Source organism: Palaemon carinicauda, chromosome 18, assembly GCF_036898095.1.
Source record: "Palaemon carinicauda isolate YSFRI2023 chromosome 18, ASM3689809v2, whole genome shotgun sequence".
Lineage (NCBI taxonomy): Eukaryota > Metazoa > Arthropoda > Malacostraca > Decapoda > Palaemonidae > Palaemon > Palaemon carinicauda.
This window is the reverse complement of record NC_090742.1, coordinates 3,591,362-3,612,578: the sequence shown is the minus strand read 5'-3', so window position 1 is coordinate 3,612,578 and position 21,217 is coordinate 3,591,362. Positions and strand designations below refer to the sequence as shown.

General features: G+C 32.8%; 1 protein-coding gene across 2 annotated transcripts in view; it reads right to left on the bottom strand.

The window, feature by feature from the left end:
- Positions 1-1,576: 1,576 nt before the first annotated feature.
- LOC137656945 (glutamate receptor ionotropic, kainate 2-like) overlaps positions 1,577-21,217 on the bottom strand; it is a 57,706-nt gene continuing 38,065 nt past the window's right edge. Inside the window, exons 14-19 of one of the 2 annotated variants that reach the window (XM_068391311.1) lie at positions 19,957-20,154; positions 18,468-18,700; positions 13,873-13,988; positions 6,149-6,304; positions 2,836-3,027; positions 1,577-2,123 (exon numbers count right to left, since the gene is read on the bottom strand). In XM_068391311.1, coding sequence (XP_068247412.1) covers positions 2,845-3,027; positions 6,149-6,304; positions 13,873-13,988; positions 18,468-18,700; positions 19,957-20,154 — 886 coding nt within the window. In that variant the 3' untranslated portion in view covers positions 1,577-2,123; positions 2,836-2,844. Of the gene's footprint in view, positions 2,124-2,835; positions 3,028-6,148; positions 6,305-13,238; positions 13,355-13,872; positions 13,989-18,467; positions 18,701-19,956; positions 20,155-21,217 lie in introns of both variants that reach the window. The other variant, XM_068391310.1, reaches the window with a different exon arrangement.

Genomic DNA, 21,217 nt, shown 5'->3' with positions numbered 1-21,217 from the left:
CGTAATTTTCTATTTATTTTACTATTTTCCATTTCAGTTATAACCGAAATCACTTCTCAGATGCTAGTTTTTTATTACTTTGCACAATTTTCTATTTATTTTCCTATTTTATATTTCAGCTACAGCCGAAATTTATTCTCAGTTGCTATTTTTTTTTTCTTCTCTTTTGCTTTGCACAATTTTCTATTTATTTTCCTATTTTTTATTTCAGCTACAACAGAAATTCATTCTCAGTTGCTATTTTTTTTTTCTTCTCTTTTGCTTTGCACAATTTTCTATTTATTTTCCTATTTTTTATTTCAGCTACAGCCGAAATTTATTCTCAGTTGCTATTTTTTTTTCTTCTCTTTTGCTTTGCACAATTTTCTATTTATTTTCCTATTTTGCATTTCAGCTACAGCCGAAATTTATTCTCAGTTGCTATTTGTTTTTCTTCTCTTTTGCTTTGCACGATTTTCTATTTATTTTCCTATTTTCCACTTCAGCTACAACAGAAATTCCTTCTCAGATGCTATTTATTTATATATTTATTTATTTATTTATTTATTTATATTTTTGCTTTGCACACTTTTCTATTTATCAGTCAAGTCACCTTTTGGATATTTTCTTCTGATTCATTTGAAGTTTTTGTATTTGTTTTATGCTTTTCACAACTTTTTTTTTTATTTATTTATTTATTTTTTTTTTATTTTTTTTTTTCATTTATTTTCCATTTAAATACAACTGAAATTACATTTCAGATGCTAATCTATTTTTGCTTTACACAATTTTCTATGAATTTTTCATTTCTCAAACAAATTATCACAATTTTCACTTTTCGTGCGTTTTCATTTTCCATTTTTTTTAATTAATTTTCCATTTCAGCTACAACTGAAATCCCTTTTCATTTTATTTTTATTTTGCTTTGCACACTTTTCTATATATTTTTCATTTCTCAAACCAATTATCACAATTTTCACTTTCACTCGTTTTCATTTTCCATGTTTTATTTTTATCTATTAATTTTCCATCTCAGTTACAACTGAAGTCATTCTCAAGAGCTAATCAATATTTGCTTTGCACAATTATCTATTTATTTTTCATTTCTCAAAAAAATTAAATTTATCACAATTTTCACTTTTCGCGCGTTTTGGTTTTCCATTTCAAAAATTTGCAGTGTGAAAAGCCAAAGTCTTTTCCTTCACACAATAAAAAGGAATGCACATATAAACACTGAAGAAATTCATATTCATCAGTAACATTCACTATAAGTTCAATGTGGTTTGATAGTATTGAATGTACTGAAGATATCTTAGTATAGTTTTTTTTTGCTCTTACGAAACCACTGCTATTTTTCGTCTTTTCATTGCAATAACACGTTTTCTTCTCAGTTTTGTTACAATCATTTAATCGAAATATATATATATATATATATATATATATATATATATATATATATATATGTGTGTGTGTGTGTGTACAGTATATATGAATATATATATATATATATATATATATATATGTATATATATATATATATATGTATATATATATATATATATATATATATATATATATACATACACAACTCCTCCCATCAAGATTTTCAAAATCCTTTTGCCTTTTCCTCAGTATCTCCCAATTTATACAAATTTATACACACACAAACACAAACACACACCCACACGTAACTGTGTACATATGCAAACACGATCGGTATACACCTGTATAAGCGTATATGCATATATTTGAGCACACGCAGGCGCGCGTTTGTCAATTTGTATGCATTTACCCAAAATAAATACACTTGAATGCACACAAACGAACAAACACACGCAAAAAAAAGAGCATTGTCTTTTAAGATTACTTGTAATCGCTGCAAACATTCTGGGTAAAAATAAGCCCCTCTCACTCATGATGAAATAAGCCCCACCCCCTTGATGACGTCATCAGGGGGCGTGGCTAAATTCGCCTGGAACCATTGCTGCGACTATAAAGTCAGTATTGAGTGACACTCAAGACTTGAATATTAAAGCAATAGCTTCAATTGGTCCTCCGAGTTTTCCTTCAGTGTCTTGAGTGGGACTTGGATCCGGTCAGGCGGAGCTGACCCTTGAGATGTCGGGCTGAGGGACATCTTCCTCCTGCCGAAGGAACATTTGCATTAGGAGTTAGAGGTGGATGAATGATTTATTCTATTTTCATATCGGGTAAATTGATGTCAATGAAATTTCAGGGTTAGGTTTGATGTTTTGCTCCGTTATTTGATAAAGTTATATGTATATATATATATATATATATATATATATATATATATATATATATATATATATGCATATATATATATGTATATAAATATATGTTTGTGTGTATATTGCTATATATAATATATGTACATGAATTACTGTATAGATGTATATATCTATGTATATGATTAAACATACATACATAAATATATATATATATATATATATATATATATATATAGTATATTTACATATACATATATACAGTATATATATATCTTACACACACATATATATACATGTGTGTATATATATATGTGTGTATATATATATATATATATATATATATATATACATTTACACTGTATATATTGTAAATGTATATAAACACACGTGTAATATACTCATTTCCACACTCATATACATACAGACGTATTCAGTATTTAATGTACATATACATATACAACATTATACTATATACTTAATAAAATCTCTAAAACAGTCAACCTTAAAGACACAAATCTCTCCACAGCAGTTTAAATAACATCCAAATCTTTCAATATCTCCCAAAATATCCTACAAAATCCTTCCAATAACACGAAATCCTTACCGATGACTGTCAGGAAATCTGCTCCTTGCAAGTGAAGGAATACTGCGAGTTAGGATAAGTCGTCCCATAAGTGTTGACGGACAGGTACGAAGTATCCTTGGGCTGATCCCCCGATATCATCTTCGACTTATTTTTAGCATCACAGGCCAGAGCAACTCGAAGTTCTTTTGACATCTCGGTCCATACTGAGCCCTGAATGGAGAAGTGTAGATTTTAAGCTTTGTTCTTATTAACTGATGTATTTAATAGGGGGTTAAATTGAAGATAGATTAAGCATTAGTCTTTATATATATATAAATGTGTGTATGTATATATATATATATATATATATATATAAGTGTGTATATATTCGATATAGATATATAACTATATGTATATATATATATATATATATATATATATATATATATATATATGTATGTATGTATATATCATATATAAGTGTTTAAATATTTTGGTATATAAATATGTGTGTATATGTAAAATATCTATATAATGATATATATATATATATATATATATATATATATATATATTTGTTTGTTTTTTTGTTTATTTATTCATTTATCTAGAGAGAGAGAGAGAGAGAGAGAGAGAGAGAGAGAGAGAGAGAGAGAGAGAGAGAGAGAGAGAGAGAGAGAGAGAGAGAGAGAGAGGTAAATAATCTATCATTCCCAATAATCTATAAAACACTCAACATTTACAGGATTAATACAGCATGCAATATCAAATATTGCAAACATTATTCTGCATCAAATATGTCAACTTTTCAAAATAGCATTGGATATTTTAAACAAACAATATTAGAATATTTGACGTAATATTTAGATATCACAATTAGATGTACTCGTATTTAATTATTTTCCGGAAAGTGTATTTTCGAAATGGAAGTCACTGGTATTATAAACGTTCTTTGACTTTTATGAATTTTCAAACCCTTATTCCAAAAGAGAAAAAGTTTCTCTTCGTGAATGAATAATATGACTTATTTATTTTGCTTATTTTATTGTGATGAGAAACAAGATAATTACATTGAAATTTGTAAGTTTTTCTTGCATGCAAATTTATATTGTTTGGTTGTTTACAATATTTCTTAAGAAATGTGCACGTGCACAATATCATCAAATGTATAACTCCAAGCAAAACCTCGTTTCATGGAAGTGGATAGAAAAATAGATAGACATTAGTGCTATAGCCTCTGTACCATGGCATTCCACTATCTTGGGGTAGAGTTCTTTTGCTTGAGGGTACACTCGGGCACACTATTCTATTCAATTTCTCTTCCTGTTATTTTGTTAAAGTTTGTATAGTTTATATAGGAAATATAAATTCTAATGTTGTTACTGTCCTTAAAATATTTAATTTTTCCTTGTTTGCTTTCCTCATTGGGCTATTTTCCCTGTTGGAGCCCCTGGGCTTATAGAATTTTGCTTTTCCAACTAAGGTTGTAGCTTAGCAAGTAATAATAATGTATAATTTATAACTCAAAGCAAAGACTCGTTTCATGAAAGTAGAAAGAAAGGTAGATAGACATTAATTATAGTCTTGATAATAAAAGTTAACTATAGATTCGCAATACATCTTTATAATGACAGAGAGATGAAGCATGAGAAATATAATTTCTGTCTATAACAAAATATTATTATTATTATTATTATCAATGTTGTTATCATTATTATTATTATTATTATTATTATTATTATTATTATTATTATAATTAATCAGTCAGAATATTTGCTGTCTTTATTCAAGACAGTACCAACCAAACTCGGCTGAATCCCTCGTCAGGCTGGGAGGAGCAGAGTGAAGAAAGGTTCCCTTTTGTTCATTTCTTTGATGTTGGCTACCCCCAAACTTAGGGGAATTGCCTTGGTAAATAGAATAGAATTAAAGAAAGGAACAACTAGACACACTCAACGACTTTCAAAATAAATATATCCATCTTGTTAAGAAAATTGTATATCCTTTAGTGGATCAACAAGATACATTTGAAGTATATGATCAGTCAAATGTTGTCCTGTCTTTGATAAGGAAAGAAATAGAAAGCAGAAAAAATCTTATCCAAGAACTGCGGAAAATAAGAAAAAAATATAAAACAAGACATCAAGTGACAAACGACAATACCATATAAAGAAAAGAATAGAGGAGCCGTTGCAAAGGCTTATCCTCAAAGTACAAGTACAAGAAGGAAAGAAACGACCAGACAATCAATGACTTTAGAAATACATGGATCTCTTTAAACAATGTATAAATAGAACTACTTGATAAGCAAAGGAAAATTGTATCAAGTACATACAATTAAACTATATGATCAGTCAAAAGTTTCCTTGTACTTGTTAAATAAAAAAAAACGACTACATACACGAAAAAAAAAACTTTAAGAATAAATGGATCTAGTTAAACCAAGTATACAACTCTTGATAAGCAAAGGGAAACTGTATCAACTATGTCAATTCTTTTTAGCGAGGCAGATTTGCACCCGCTCGCTGATTGGTTGGACAAGATAATTCTAACCAATCAGATAGCGCGAAACTTTTCCGAGCTAAAAGGACACCGCTGCGAGTCAGTGCAAATCTGCCTCGCTAAAAAGAATTAACATAGTTGATACAGTTTTCTTTGCTTATCAAGAGTTTTATACTTGGTTTAACTAGATCCATTTATTCTTAAAGTTTCTTTTAGTGTATGTAGTCGTTTCTTTATTTAACAAGTACAGGGAAAAAAGATTGAGTATAGATACAATTAAAGTATATGATCAGTCAAAAGTTTCCTTGTACTTGTTGAATAAAGAAACGACTACATATACTATAAAAACTTCAAGAATAAATGGCTCTTGTTAAGCCAAGTTTATACTACTAGCAAATAAAAAGTGCATCAACTAGATACCAACATATAAACCTCCCAATTACCTTTGCAATGTGTAAAGGTCTTTAGCTATGGTAAACAGCTTTTCTAGGTGAAGGACATTCCAAAATCAAACCATTGTTCTCTAGTCTTGGGTAGTGCCATAGCCTCTGTACCATGGTCTTCCACTGTCTAGGGTTAGAGTTCTCTTGCTTGAGGGTACACTCGGGCGCATTATTCTATCTAATTTCTCTTAATTTTGTTTTGTTAAAGTTTTTATAGTTTTAATAGGAAATATTTATTTTAAGGTTTTTACTGTTCTTAAAATATTTTATTTTTCCTTGTTTCCTTTCCTCACTGGGCTATTTTCCTTGTTGGAGCCCCTGGGCTTATAGCGTCGTGATTTTCCAACTAGGGTTGTAGCTTAGCTAGTAATAATAATAATAATGATAAATGGGTCTGCTCTCCTTACCTGTTCTTCCGTCGCGAGCTTCCTGGATTTCCAGACGAACTCGCAGACAGCCACAACAGAAGCGAGCCCCATTCCAGCCAGAAGAACCACGAAAACTCCTCCAACATTGCTGAGGCCAAGTTCATTGGCCTTAGAGGAGCTTTTGGATTCGTCGTCCTAACATAAATGATTAGAAAATGGATCAGTGAAGCAAGGACAGTCTGTTGTTCCTCATGAGTGTTCTAATGTGGAGTTAATTGAGTCTAAAGTTGCCTTATATAGTACAATAATAAGCAAATATATCTGATTTTTAAATGATTTGTGTTAGTTATATTATACTGAAATTGATCTGTGAAGCAAGGCCAGTTTGTTATTCCTCAAGATTGCACGAATGAGAAAGTAATGGAGTCTAAAATTACCTTATATTGTACAATAATAAGCAAATATATCTGTCTTTTATATGAATCGTTTATTATATTATGCAGAAAATGATCAGTGAAGCAAGAACAGTCTGTTATTCTTCAAGATATTCTAACGAGAAAGTAATGGAGTCTAAAATTACCTTATATTGTACAATAATGAGCAAATACATCTGTCTTTTATATGAATCGTTTATTGTATTATGCAGAAATTGATCAGTGAAGCAAGAACAGTCTGTTATTCTTCAAGATATTCTAACGAGAAAGTAATGGAGTCTAAAATTGCCTTATATTGTACAATAATAAGCAAATACATCTGTCTTTTATATGAATCGTTTATTTTATCATGCAGAAATTGATCAGTGAAGCAAGAACAGTCTGTTATTCTTTAAGAGTTTTCCAATGAGAAAGTAATGGAGTCTAAATTCGGCTTATATTGTACAACAATAAGCAAATATATCTGGCTTTACATGAATCGTCTTTGTTACATTATACTGTGATCTACTTGAAATACGAATAGATCTGAAGATCTACTGCAATGAAAGCAGTTGAAAAGAAAAGAATTTACTTTTATGTACATTAAGCTAATTTATTAAATAAGGAGTAGAAATCAAGGTTAAACTTAGGTGCACGTATTCTGGGAAAATCATATATTTTGACATTTTGAAACAACAGATACTACTGTATAAGGATTTATAGTAAATGAACTTATTTACCCAAAGATAAAACTGTAATATTTGATGATATTAAGAATAGGGTTTATATCAAAATGGATAATTTCTGCAAACATCTACTGCTTAGTCAGCCTAAATGGAATACTGGGAGAAGAGATAAAGGTAATATTTGATTATTTTGATCAAGAATAGAGTTTATATCAAAGGGGATAATTTCTGCAAACATCTACAGCCTACTGAGCCTAAATGAAATACGGGGAGCAATAGATTTAATGCTGTTGATAGTAAAGGAGGGTAAAATAAAATTAAGGATGGATATAGAGGAGAATAAGTTTAGCAAAGTACTTAGGTCTTTTAGTTCTCATATCTATTATACGTCAGCCTTTTAGAATAGAAATTGAACAATAATGCCACTAAGAAGCAGAGCCAAAATACAACAATTCTTTATTAAAAAAATTTGATTCCATCCTTGGATAGAATCTTTCTAGACAAAAGGTTCTAGCACATGAAAAAAAACTACAAGCTATTCTGATTCCTTCATTGGATAGGATCTTTATGGAGGAAAGGACCTAGCTAGGATTATGTATTTGAAATTAATGAAGGATAAACTAGGGTATCTTATCTAGGATAGAATCTTTCTAGACGAAAGGTCCTACCACATAAAAAAAAAAAACTACAAGCTATTGTGATTCCTTCATTGGATAGGATCTTTATGGAGGAAAGGACCTAGCTGAATTATGTATTTGAAATTAATGAATGATAAAGTAGGGTATCTTATCTAATATATGTCAGACTTTTAGATTAGAAGTTGAACAATAATGCCACTAAAAGCAGAGCCACAATACACAAATTCTTTAATAAAGATTGTAAAACTACGAGCTATTGTGATTCCATCATTGGATAGGATCTTTATGGAGGAAAGGTCGTAGCTAGGATTATGCATTTTGAATGAATGAATAATGGCATAAATTTAATACGACATCAATTAAATTAAAATAAATTTCCTAAGAAAAAATATAAGTGCACAGAAGAGTTACTCTCAAAATTAATTTCCATGATATATGAAATCAAGAATAAATGGTGAAAAAGTAAAATTATTTTGAATTACGATTTACTGTTATGTAATTGTTAGATGGTCATGCAGTAGCGAAAATGAAGTATGTTATTTGTATGAAATTCTCCGTAAGAATATACTGTTCTCAGTCGTATTTCAGTAAAATACAGGCGACCATAATTTTTACTGCACTTTGTTATGATCTTTTCGGGTTTGTAACCTTAATATCACTCCATTACGTCACGGATTTTACGGTAAAATTTTGTCAGTGTACATCACCCTATGATTATGAAGCCAATTTGTTAGGTAGTTACTCTACAAATTGAAACTGAACGATACCAGCCAACGGACAATACAGAAGAAAATTAATCAAATATCTTACGTAGTTACTCCACAAATTGAAACTGAACGATACCAGCCAACGGACAATACAGATGAAAATCAAGCAAATGTGTTAGGTACTTACTCTACAAATTGAAACTGAACGATACCAGCCAACGGACAATACAGAAGAAAATTAATCAAATATCTTACGTAGTTACTCCACAAATTGAAACTGAACGATACCAGCCAACGGACAATACAGATGAAAATCAAGCAAATGTGTTAGGTACTTACTCTACAAATTGAAACTGAACGATACCAGCCAACGGACAATACAGAAGAAAATTAATCAAATATCTTACGTAGTTACTCCACAAATTGAAACTGAACGATACCAGCCAACGGACAATACAGATGAAAATCAAGCAAATGTGTTAGGTACTTACTCTACAAATTGAAACTGAACGATACCAGCCAACGGACAATACAGAAGAAAATTAATCAAATATCTTACGTAGTTACTCCACAAATTGAAACTGAACGATACCAGCCAACGGACAATACAGATGAAAATCAAGCAAATGTGTTAGGTACTTACTCTACAAATTGAAACTGAACGATACCAGCCAACGGACAATACAGAAGAAAATTAATCAAATATCTTACGTAGTTACTCCACAAATTGAAACTGAACGATACCAGCCAACGGACAATACAGATGAAAATCAAGCAAATGTGTTAGGTACTTACTCTACAAATTGAAACTGAACGATACCAGCCAACGGACAATACAGAAGAAAATTAATCAAATTTCTTACGTAGTTACTCCACAAATTGAAACTGAACGATACCAGCCAACGGACAATACAGATGAAAATGAAGCAAATGAGTTAGGTAGTTACTCTACAAATTGAAACTGAACGATACCAGCCAACGGACAATACAGAAGCAAATTAATCAAATTTCTTACGTAGTTACTCCACAAATTGAAACTGAACGATACCAGCCAACGGACAATACAGATGAAAATGAAGCAAATGAGTTAGGTAGTTACTCTACAAATTGAAACTGAACGATACCAGCCAACGGACAATACAGATGAAAATGAAGCAAATGAGTTAGGTAGTTACTCTACAAATTGAAACTGAACGATACCAGCCAACGGACAATACAGAAGCAAATTAATCAAATTTCTTACGTAGTTACTCCACAAATTGAAACTGAACGATACCAGCCAACGGACAATACAGATGAAAATCAAGCAAATGTGTTAGGTACTTACTCTACAAATTGAAACTGAACGATACCAGCCAACGGACAATACAGAAGAAAATTAATCAAATTTCTTACGTAGTTACTCCACAAATTGAAACTGAACGATACCAGCCAACGGACAATACAGATGAAAATCAAGCAAATGTGTTAGGTAGTTACTCTACAAATTGAAACTGAACGATACCAGCCAACAGACAATACAGAAGAAAATGAATCAAATTTCTTACGTAGTTACTCCACAAATTGAAACTGAACGATACCAGCCAACGGACAATACAGATGAAAATCAAGCAAATGTGTTAGGTACTTACTCTACAAATTGAAACTGAACGGTACCAGCCAACGGACAATACAGAAGAAAATGAATCAAATTTCTTACGTAGTTACTCCACAAATTGAAACTGAACGATACCAGCCAACGGACAATACAGATGAAAATCAAGCAAATGTGTTAGGTAGTTACTCTACAAACTGAAACTGAACGATACCAGCCAACGGACAATACAGAAGAAAATGAATCAAATTTCTTACGTAGTTACTCCACAAATTGAAACTGAACGATACCAGCCAACGGACAATACAGATGAAAATCAAGCAAATGTGTTAGGTAATTACTCTACAAATTGAAACTGAACGATACCAGCCAACGGACAATACAGAAGAAAATTAATCAAATTTCTTACGTAGTTACTCCACAAATTGAAACTGAACGATACCAGCCAACGGACAATACAGATGAAAATCAAGCAAATGTGTTAGGTAGTTACTCTACAAATTGAAACTGAACGATACCAGCCAACGGACAATACAAAAGAAAATGAATCAAATTTCTTACGTAGTTACTCCACAAATTGAAACTGAACGATACCAGCCAACAAACAATACAGATGAAAATCAAGCAAATGTGTTAGGTACTTACTCTACAAATTGAAACTGAACGATACCAGCCAACGGACAATACAGAAGAAAATTAATCAAATTTCTTACGTAGTTACTCCACAAATTGAAACTGAACGATACCAGCCAACGGACAATACAGATGAAAATCAAGCAAATGTGTTAGGTACTTACTCTACAAATTGAAACTGAACGATACCAGCCAACGGACAATACAGAAGAAAATAAATCAAATTTCTTACGTAGTTACTCCACAAATTGAAACTGAACGATACCAGCCAACGGACAATACAGAAGAAAATTAATCAAATTTCTTACGTAGTTACTCCACAAATTGAAACTGAACGATACCAGCCAACGGACAATACAGATGAAAATTAAGCAAATGTGTTAGGTAGTTACTCTACAAATTGAAACTGAACGATACCAGCCAACGGACAATACAGAAAAAAATTAATCAAATTTCTTACGTAGTTACTCCACAAATTGAAACTGAACGATACCAGCCAACGGACAATACAGAAGAAAATTAATCAAATTTCTTACGTAGTTACTCCACAAATTGAAACTGAACGATACCAGCCAACGGACAATACTGAAGAAAATGAAGCAAATTTCTTACATAGTTACTCCACAAATTGAAACTGAACGATACTAGCCAACGGACAATACAGAAGAAAATGAAGCAAATTTGTTAGGTAGTTACTCCACAAATTGAAACTGGACGATACAAAAGAAAATGAAGCAAATTTCTTAGGTAGTTACTCTGCAAATTGAAACTGGACGATACCAGCCAACAACGGACAATACAGAAGAAAATGAAGCAAATTTGTTTGGTAGTTACTCGACAAATTGAAACTGGATGGTACCAGCCAACGGACAATACAGATGAAAATGAAGCAAATTTTTAGCTAGTTACTCCACAAATTGAAACTGGACGATACCAGCCAACAGACAATACAGATGAAAATGAAGAAAATGTGTTAAGGAGTTACTCCACAAATTGAAACTGGACGATACCAGCCAACAGACAATACAGATGAAAATGAAGCAATTGTGTTAAGGAGTTACTCCACAAATTGAAACTGGACGATACCAGCCAACGGACAATACAGATGAAAATGAAGCAAATGTGTTAAGGAGTTACTCCACAAATTGAAACTGGACGATACCAGCCAACGGACAATACAGATGAAAATGAAGCAAATGTGTTAGGTAGTTACTCTACAAATTGAAACTGGACGATACCAGCCAACGGACAATACAGAAGAAAATGAAGCAAATTTTTAGCTAGTTACTCCACAAATTGAAACTGGATGGTACCAGCCAACGGACAATACAGATGAAAATGAAGCAAATGTGTTAGGTAGTTACTCCACAAATTGAAACTGGACGATACCAGCCAACGGACAATACAGATGAAAATGAAGCAAATGTGTTAGGTAGTTACTCCACAAATTGAAACTGGACGATACCAGCCAACGGACAATACAGATGAAAATTAAGCAAATTTTTAGCTAGTTACTCCACAAATTGAAACTGGATGGTACCAGCCAACGGACAATACAGATGAAAATGAAGCAAATGTGTTAGGTAGTTACTCCACAAATTGAAACTGGACGATACCAGCCAACGGACAATACAGATGAAAATGAAGCAAATGTGTTAGGTAGTTACTCCACAAATTGAAACTGGACGATACAAAAGAAAATGAAGCAAATTTCTTAGGTAGTTACTCTGCAAATTGAAACTGGACGATACCAGCCAAACAACGGACAATACAGAAGAAAATGAAGCAAATTTGTTTGGTAGTTACTCTACAAATTGAAACTGGACGATACCAGCCAACGGACAATACAGATGAAAATGAAGCAAATGTGTTAGGTAGTTACTCCACAAATTGAAACTGGACGATACCAGCCAACGGACAATACAGATGAAAATGAAGCAAATGTGTTAGGTAGTTACTCCACAAATTGAAACTGGACGATACCAGCCAACGGACAATACAGATGAAAATGAAGCAAATGTGTTAGGTAGTTACTCCACAAATTGAAACTGGACGATACCAGCCAACGGACAATACAGATGAAAATGAAGCAATTGTGTTAGGTAGTTACTCCACAAATTGAAACTGGACGATACCAGCCAACGGACAATACAGATGAAAATGAAGCAAATGTGTTAGTTAGTTACTCCACAAATTGAAACTGGACGATACCAGCCAACGGACAATACAGATGAAAATGAAGCAAATGTGTTAGGTAGTTACTCCACAAATTGAAACTGGACGATACCAGCCAACGGACAATACAGATGAAAATGAAGCAAATGTGTTAGGTAGTTACTCCACAAATTGAAACTGGACGATACCAGCCAACGGACAATACAGAATATTGAATGGTCTGTGCTGATCAAAGAGACAGTTCTGAGCTTCGTAAGTGAATAATCTTGAAGTGTGTTCTTACTTTACACTGTCCCCCACCCTTCTTGTGTTTCCACCAGCGAGTCCTGAGCTGCTGAAGCGTCCCTCCTTCCTGAAGGCTAAGAATGGCCTCAGAGATTGCATTGGTGTAGGGCGAGCCTGTGTAGAAAACCTCAATGACAACTAAAGCTTGTAAACAGAAGTGACTGCATTCTTGAATGTTTTTTTTTTTTAATTTGAAGGTCAATTCTAAGATATGAGAGTAATGAGACTGGGAAATGTTGTTGCTTGCACTGTGTACATTCTCAAAAAAAAAAAAATAAATAAAAAAAATTTCTATTTTGAAAAAAAAAATTATTTGAAAAACAAGCGTAAGACACTGAAATGCATGAGCTCTTGCTTGGAAAATAATAGTAATAACCTTAGAGATAATGATTCTACCGTTCAAAATTCAGCAAAATAGCACTTTACAGAAGTGGCGAGATAATAATATGCAGAAATGTAGCCATACCATGCACTCAGTACTCTGTTCTGGAATACTACTCCGATGCAGATCTACGCTTTTATGTGCGAGACTAGGAATGCGAATTTATTTTTAGGGAGAAAAAATAGAATGCGTAGTGCAAAAATAACTACTCTGGCAATTTTTTATTTTTTTTTTTTTTACTTTTTTTTACCTTACAAGTACCCCCTCCCCTTTTCTCTTTCCACCATTTCCTCTTGAGGCGATGAAGTCTGCCGAGTTCTTGCATTCTTAAGATGGCTGAATTTAAAAGCGTCCGATAAGGAGAACCTGAGTTGATACACCATTTTGAAACAGAATTTTGATACACCATTTTGAAGCAGAATTTTAATGCACTATATTAAAACAGAATTTTGATGCACCATTTTGAAACTTTTGGTACAGAACTTTGATGCACCATTTTGAAACTTTTGATACAGAACTTTGATGAATCATTTTGAAGCTTTTGATGCACCATTTTGAAAAAAAAATTTGATGCACCATTTTGAAAGAGAAGTTGATACACCATTTTGAAACAATGTTTTGATGCATCATTTTGAAACTTTTTGATGAACCATTTTGAAACAGAATTTTGATGAACCATTTTAAAACAGTTTTGATGCACCAGTTTGAAACAAAATTTTGATTCACCATTTTGAAACAGAAGTTCGATGCACCATTTTGATACAGAATTTTGATTTATCATTTTGAAGCAGAATTTTAATTCACCATTTTGAAACAACATTTTGATACACCATTTTGAAATAGAATTTTGATGCATCATTATGAAACAATTTTCATACACCATTTTGAAACAGAATTTTGATACATCATTTCAAAACAGAGATTTGATGCATCATTTTGAAACAATTTTAATGCAATATTTTGAAACGGAATTCTGATTCTTCATTTTAAAGCAGAATCTTAATGCACCATTTTGAAACAGAATTTTTATACATCATTTTAAAACAGAATTTTGATACACTATTTTGAAACAGAATTTTGATACCCCACTTTAAAACAAAATTTCGATGCACCATTTTGAAACAGTCTTTTTGTGTACCATTTTGTAACAGGATTTTTATAAACAACTTTGAAACAAAATTTCGATGCACCATTTTAAAACAATCTTTTTGTGTACCATTTTGTAACAGGATTTTTATAAACAACTTTGAAACAAAATTTCGATGCACCATTTTGAAATAGAATTTTGATGCACCATTAAGAAACAAAATTTCGATGCCCCATTTCAAACCTAATTTTGATGCATCATTTTGAAACAATTATGGTGCACCATTTTGAAGTAGAATTTAAATTCATCATTTGAAACAATTTTGATGCACCATATTGAAACAGCATTTTGATGCACCATTTGGAAATTGCATTTTTGCACCCTTTTGAAATAGCAATATGTTGCATCATTTTGAAACAGAATTTTGATGCGCCATTTTGAAACAGAATTTTGATACACCATTTTGAAACAAATTTTATACACCATTTTGAAACAAAATTTTGATTCATCATTTTGAATCAGAATCATTATGCACCATTTTGAAAATTAATTTTGGATGGACATAGTTTCCGAATGAAATTAGCTTACAAAAAACAGGGATATTTGAAAATGTTTTTTTTTTCTATTGTAATTTTATAATAAATGTTGCATTAAAAAATAAGGATATTTGGAATAGTTATTTCTCTTTAGTATAGATAGAACTATTATTCATTGGGTTATTTTGGGAGTTTCCTAATAATTTAAACGATTTATAAAAGGTTCTCTGAAATAGTTATAGGTTAACCCGCTTTCCGGTCATGACTTGGCTGAAAATAATTATGACATAATGGCAGCTCTTGTAAGACACTCCTAAATGAAACTATTGTTCTCTTTTCTTGGATGGTGTCATAGCCTCTGTACCATGGTCTTGCAGTGCCTGGGGTTAGGGTTCTTTTGCTTGAGAATACACAAAGACATAATATTAAAGGTTTAAAGGCCGCTCATGAATGGCAGGAGGCAAGGGACAGTGACATTGCCCTATCGAGTAGGACAATACCCTAGAGACTGACCATATATACTATGATCAGCGCCCAAGCCCCCTCTCCACCCAAGCTAAGACCAAGGAGGGCCAGGTAATGGCTGCTGATGACTCAGCAGATACACCTATAGACTCCCCAAAACCCTCCATCCTTAGCACACAAGGATGGTGAAGTTGCATCGACCAAAAAACTAACGGGTGCGAGTGGGACCCGAACCCCAGTCTGGCGTTCACCAGTCAGGGACGTTACCGCATCTGTTTTCCTATTTCCTTTCCTTATTGGGATATTTTCCCTATTGTAGCCCTCGAGCTTATAGTATCCAGTTTTTCCAACTAGGGCTGTAACTTAGCTAATAATAATAATAATAATAATAATAATAATAATAATAATAATAATAATAATAATAATCACTTGATAACTGCGGCAAGGCATATTCATCAAATTGGGGTACTTGTTACCGTGAAATAATTTTCGACTGAATAGCGTTGGTTGTTCAAAGCGTGAAGCAAATTTTGACGGTCAATTACCATATTCATAATAAATGCACTTGAATATTCACTATAATAAATTAAACTCAAATTAGTTATACTGCTATGGGATTTCCTGACATTTACTATATATGGAATATTATAACTCGGTACATTTATGACTAAGAACTTTGAATGTACTGTGGATGTTGAATTAGATCTGTATATATAAACGTAATTATTAACATGTGTTAGATCATCTCTCTCTCTCTCTCTCTCTCTCTCTCTCTCTCTCTCTCTCTCTCTCTCTCTCTCTCTCTGCTCCCAAATCACCTACATATTTTAATAACAATTGGAAAATCTTCAGATATTGTAAACGCAGATCAAACTATATTTCAACAAGAGGGGCACTAAGTGGAGCGCAGACCTCCGCCGAGGCAGCTTATTTCTTGACCTTTTGCTCGACCTTGACCTTGACCTTTTACCTTAACATGTATTAATTGGTGTGGATTTTCATACAATCCAATGTAAACCAATTTTGAAGTCTCTGTGGCAACAATGACCAAACTTATAGCTGATTATATGAATGAGACATTTTGCGTGACCGTGGCCTTAACCTCTGACCTTGACTTTCCGAAATTCAATCATTCCCAGATTTTTATATAGCAGGGATTAACTGCAAGTTTCATTATTCTACGATTAAAATTGTGGCCAGGAAGCTGTTCACACACACACAAACAAACAGACAAACGAGGGCAAAAATATAACCTCCTCCCAACTTCGTTGCCGGAGGTATTGAGAGGGTTTTTCATTTTGACAATATTGATAGAACTTAAAACTAATTACTACCACCAATGAAGTTGGAAGGAGGTTATATTTTCGCCCCTGTTTGTGTGTTTGTTTGTGTATGCGTGTTTGTTAGTTTGTGAACAGCTTCCTGGCTACAATTCTAATAGTAGAGTAATGAAACTTGAAGATATTGACTGTTATTTGAAAAACTAGAAATTATCAGATTTTGGGAGGTCAAGGTCAAAGGTCAGGGTCATAGGTAAACAAAATGTCCAATTAACGTAATCAGCCGTAAGTTTGAACATCGTTGTCAGAGTGACTTCAAACTTGGTTCATATTTGAGTTTATGAAAATCCAAGCCAATTAATACATGTTAAGGTTGAAGGTCAAGGTTGAGTCTAAGGTAAAGGTCAAGTAAAAGGTCAAATCTGGTTATCAACCATACGGCAACAATTTTAACCGTAAAGTAATGAAACTTACTGGGATTTGGAGCTGTTATATAAAGAGCTGGAAATGATTAAATTTTGGAAGGTCAGACCGAAAGTTCGAGAAATAAGCTGCCCTGGCAAATTTCTGCGCTCTACTGAGTGCCCCTCCTATTTTTTTTTTTTTTTTTTTTTTTTTACCCTATTACAAGTATAGTACTATAGTCAAATTCTTTTAATGAGGCGCATTTGCACCGACTCGCAGCGGTGCCCTCTTAGCTCGGAAAAGTTTCCTGATCGCTGATTGGTTAGAATTATCTTGTCCAACCAATCAGCGATCAGGAAACTTTTCAGAGCTAAAAGGGCACCCCTGCGAGTCGGTGCAAATCTGCCTCGCTAAAAAAAAAATTGACTATAGTTTATGATTGAAATTAGTCGAAAGGGGTAAAATAAACAATATTTTCTTATGTTGTATAAAGTTGGTACAATATTTTTTTATATTTTCCTTCATGTATGATTGGGACGAATCTCGATGTATGATGCTCTATCGTATAGTGTTTCACTCGCAAACACAGACGTTCAAAAACAGACGTGTAAGATACCTTGTACTCATTCATACAAAAAAACACATAACATACAGTCGTACGTGTATATGTAATTGTGTATATTAGTGTATATGCATCTTCATATATATATATATATATATATATATATATATATGCGAGTGTATATATATATATGCGAGTGTATATATATATTATATATATATATATATATATGTATATATATATTCTTATGATTAAATAATACATATATATGTATATATATTTATGTATTTTATCTGTTATATATATATGCGTGTGTATTTATGTACATATGTGTATGTGTTTATATACATAAGTAAATCAATGTTTATGTATGTGTGAATATATATGGGTGTCTACACATATTGTATATATGTATGTTTATATATGTATATGTATATATATATATATATATATGTATATATATACACATATCTTTACATAAACCCGAACGACATCAAAATATGCCCTTACCTGGTGGAAGAGCGATGCCATAACTCTTAGAATCGAGAGGACCTCCGACCTGCGTAAGGTCACAATATCTCTCAGTAATATACTCGATGGAGGAGGACTCCATCATGTAGGCGTACTGACCGTCCCCCTTCGACACCCTCTTCACTCCCTCGTCGTTGGATTTGGTATAAACCGAAGGGTTTTGCGATTCCATGAAGCTGAACATGCGCTGGTACGTGGCCACTTTGGATGTGCTGGAAAGAAGGCGAGGTTTCGAAATGAGTTGATTGAAAACGTAAATGATATGTGTTATTGAAGAGATTGAAAACGTAAATGAGATATGTTACTTAATAGAATGAAAATGTTAATGATTCGTGTTATTAAAGAGATTGAAAACGTAAATGATATATGTTATTAAAGAGAATGAAAATGTAAAGGATTCGGGCTATTAAAGAGATTGAAAACGTAAATGAGACATGTTACTTAATAGAAGGAAAACGTAAATTATAGTCATGTTATTGAAGAGATTGAAAACGTAAATGAGACATGTTACTTAATAGAGAGAAAATGTGAATGATTCGTGTTATTGAAGAGATTGAAAACGTAAATGAGACATGATACTTAAGAGAATGAAAATGTATATAATTCGTGTTATTAAAGAGATTGAAAACGTAATTGATATGTGTTATTGAAGAGATTGAAAACGTAAATGAGATATGTTACTTAATAGAATGAAAATGTTAATGATTCGTGTTATTAAAGAGATTGAAAACGTAAATGATGTGTGTTATTGAAGAGATTGAAAACGTGAATGATATGTGTTATTTAAGAGATTGAAAACGTAACTGATACGTGTTATTAAAGAAATTGAAAAAGTAGATGATACGTGTTATTAAAGAGATTGAAAACGTAGCTGATGTGTGTTATTGGAGAGATTGAAAACGTAAATGATGATATGTGTTATTTAAGAGATTGAAAACATAAATATGTGTTATTAAAGATACTGAAAACTTGAATGAGCCATTTTATTAAAGAGAATGAAAACGTATATGATACGTGTTATTAGAGAGACTGAGGACGTAATTGATACATGTTAATAAAGACGTAGAAAACGTATATGATACGTGTTATTAAAGAGATTGAAAACGTATATGATACGTGTTATTAGATGGAAAACGTATATGATACGTGTTATTAAAGAGATTGAAAACGTATATGATACGTGTTATTAAAGAGATTGAAAACGTATATGATACGTGTTATTAGATGGAAAACGTATATGATACGTGTTATTAAAGATATTGAAAACGTAGATGATACGTATAATTAAAGAGATTGAAAACGTGTATGATACATTTTATTAGATAGATTTTAAACTTATAGGAAAGGAAATAAATAAATAAACGACTGTATATAGCAACAAAGATATAAGAAAAAAACTGAATAGATATATGATTATATAAGAAAAAAAAGTACAAGAAACAAATGCAATAATCTCCCCCTACCACACCTGAAAAAAGTCCATGTGGATCCACCGTAAAGAGACCCATATTTGATCTTGGTCTGTTTAGCGAGGTCTTCGGCCGACTCGATGGGCGATTCCATCCGCTCCACCGTGAGGAAAGCCGCCAGGTTGGCAGTGTATGATGAGATCATTATGAGGGTGAAGAACCACCACATTCCTGCCACCATCCGCGTCGACACAGCTCTGTAAATCGGGAAAGATAGTAAAGGAAACTAGAGAAAGAGAGAGATTTGGGGTTTTTTATCGGAGAGGGGGAAGGGCCTCAGAGGAATGGAACTGAGGATTGAGAACATAGAAGGATTCAGAGTAGTAGATTTGAAACACCTTTGAAGTTGAAGAAAAATAAGGAGAGATAGTAAAGGAAATTAGAGAAATATTGAGGTTTTTATCGGAGAGGGGGGGAAGGGCCTCAGAGGAATGTAGCTGAAGATTGAGGACATGGAAGGATTCAGAGTAGTAGTTTTGAAATACCTTTGAAGTATGAAGAAAAATCAGGAGAGATAGTAAAGGAAATTAGAGAGAGAGAGAGAGAGAGAGAGAGAGAGAGAGAGAGAGAGAGAGAGATTGGGATTTTTTATCTGAGAGGAGGAAGGGCCTCAGAGGAATGGAGCTGAGGATTGAGGACATAGAAGGATTCAGAGTAGTAGTTTTGAAATATCTTTGAAATATAAAGAAAAATTAGGAGAGATAGTAAAGGAAATTAGAGAAATATTAAGGTTTTTATCGGAGAGGGGGAAGGGCCTCAGAGGAATGGAGCTGAGGATTGAGGACATAGAAGGATTCAGAGTAGTAGTTTTGAAATATCTTTGAAATATAAAGAAAAACAAGGCGATAGTAAAGTAAATTAGAGAAGATATTGAGGTTTTTATCGGGGAGGGGGAAGGGCCTCAGAAGAATGGAACTGAGGATTGAGGACATAGAAGGATTCAAAGTAGTAGTTTTGAAATATCTTTGAAGTATGAAGAAAAATAAGGAGAGATTGTAAAGGAAATTAGAGATGATTTTGAGGTTTTTATCGGAGTGGGGGGAAGAGTTTCACAGGAATGGAGCTGAGGATTGAGGACATAGAAGGATTCAGAGTAATAGTCTTGAAATATCTTTGAAGTATGAAGAAAAATATGGGAGAGTGTAAAGGAAATTAGAGATGATATTGAGGTTTTTGTCGGAGAGGGGGAAGGGCCTCAGAGGAATGGAGCTGAGGATTGAGGACATTGAAGGATTCAGAGTAGTGTGTTTTGAAATATCT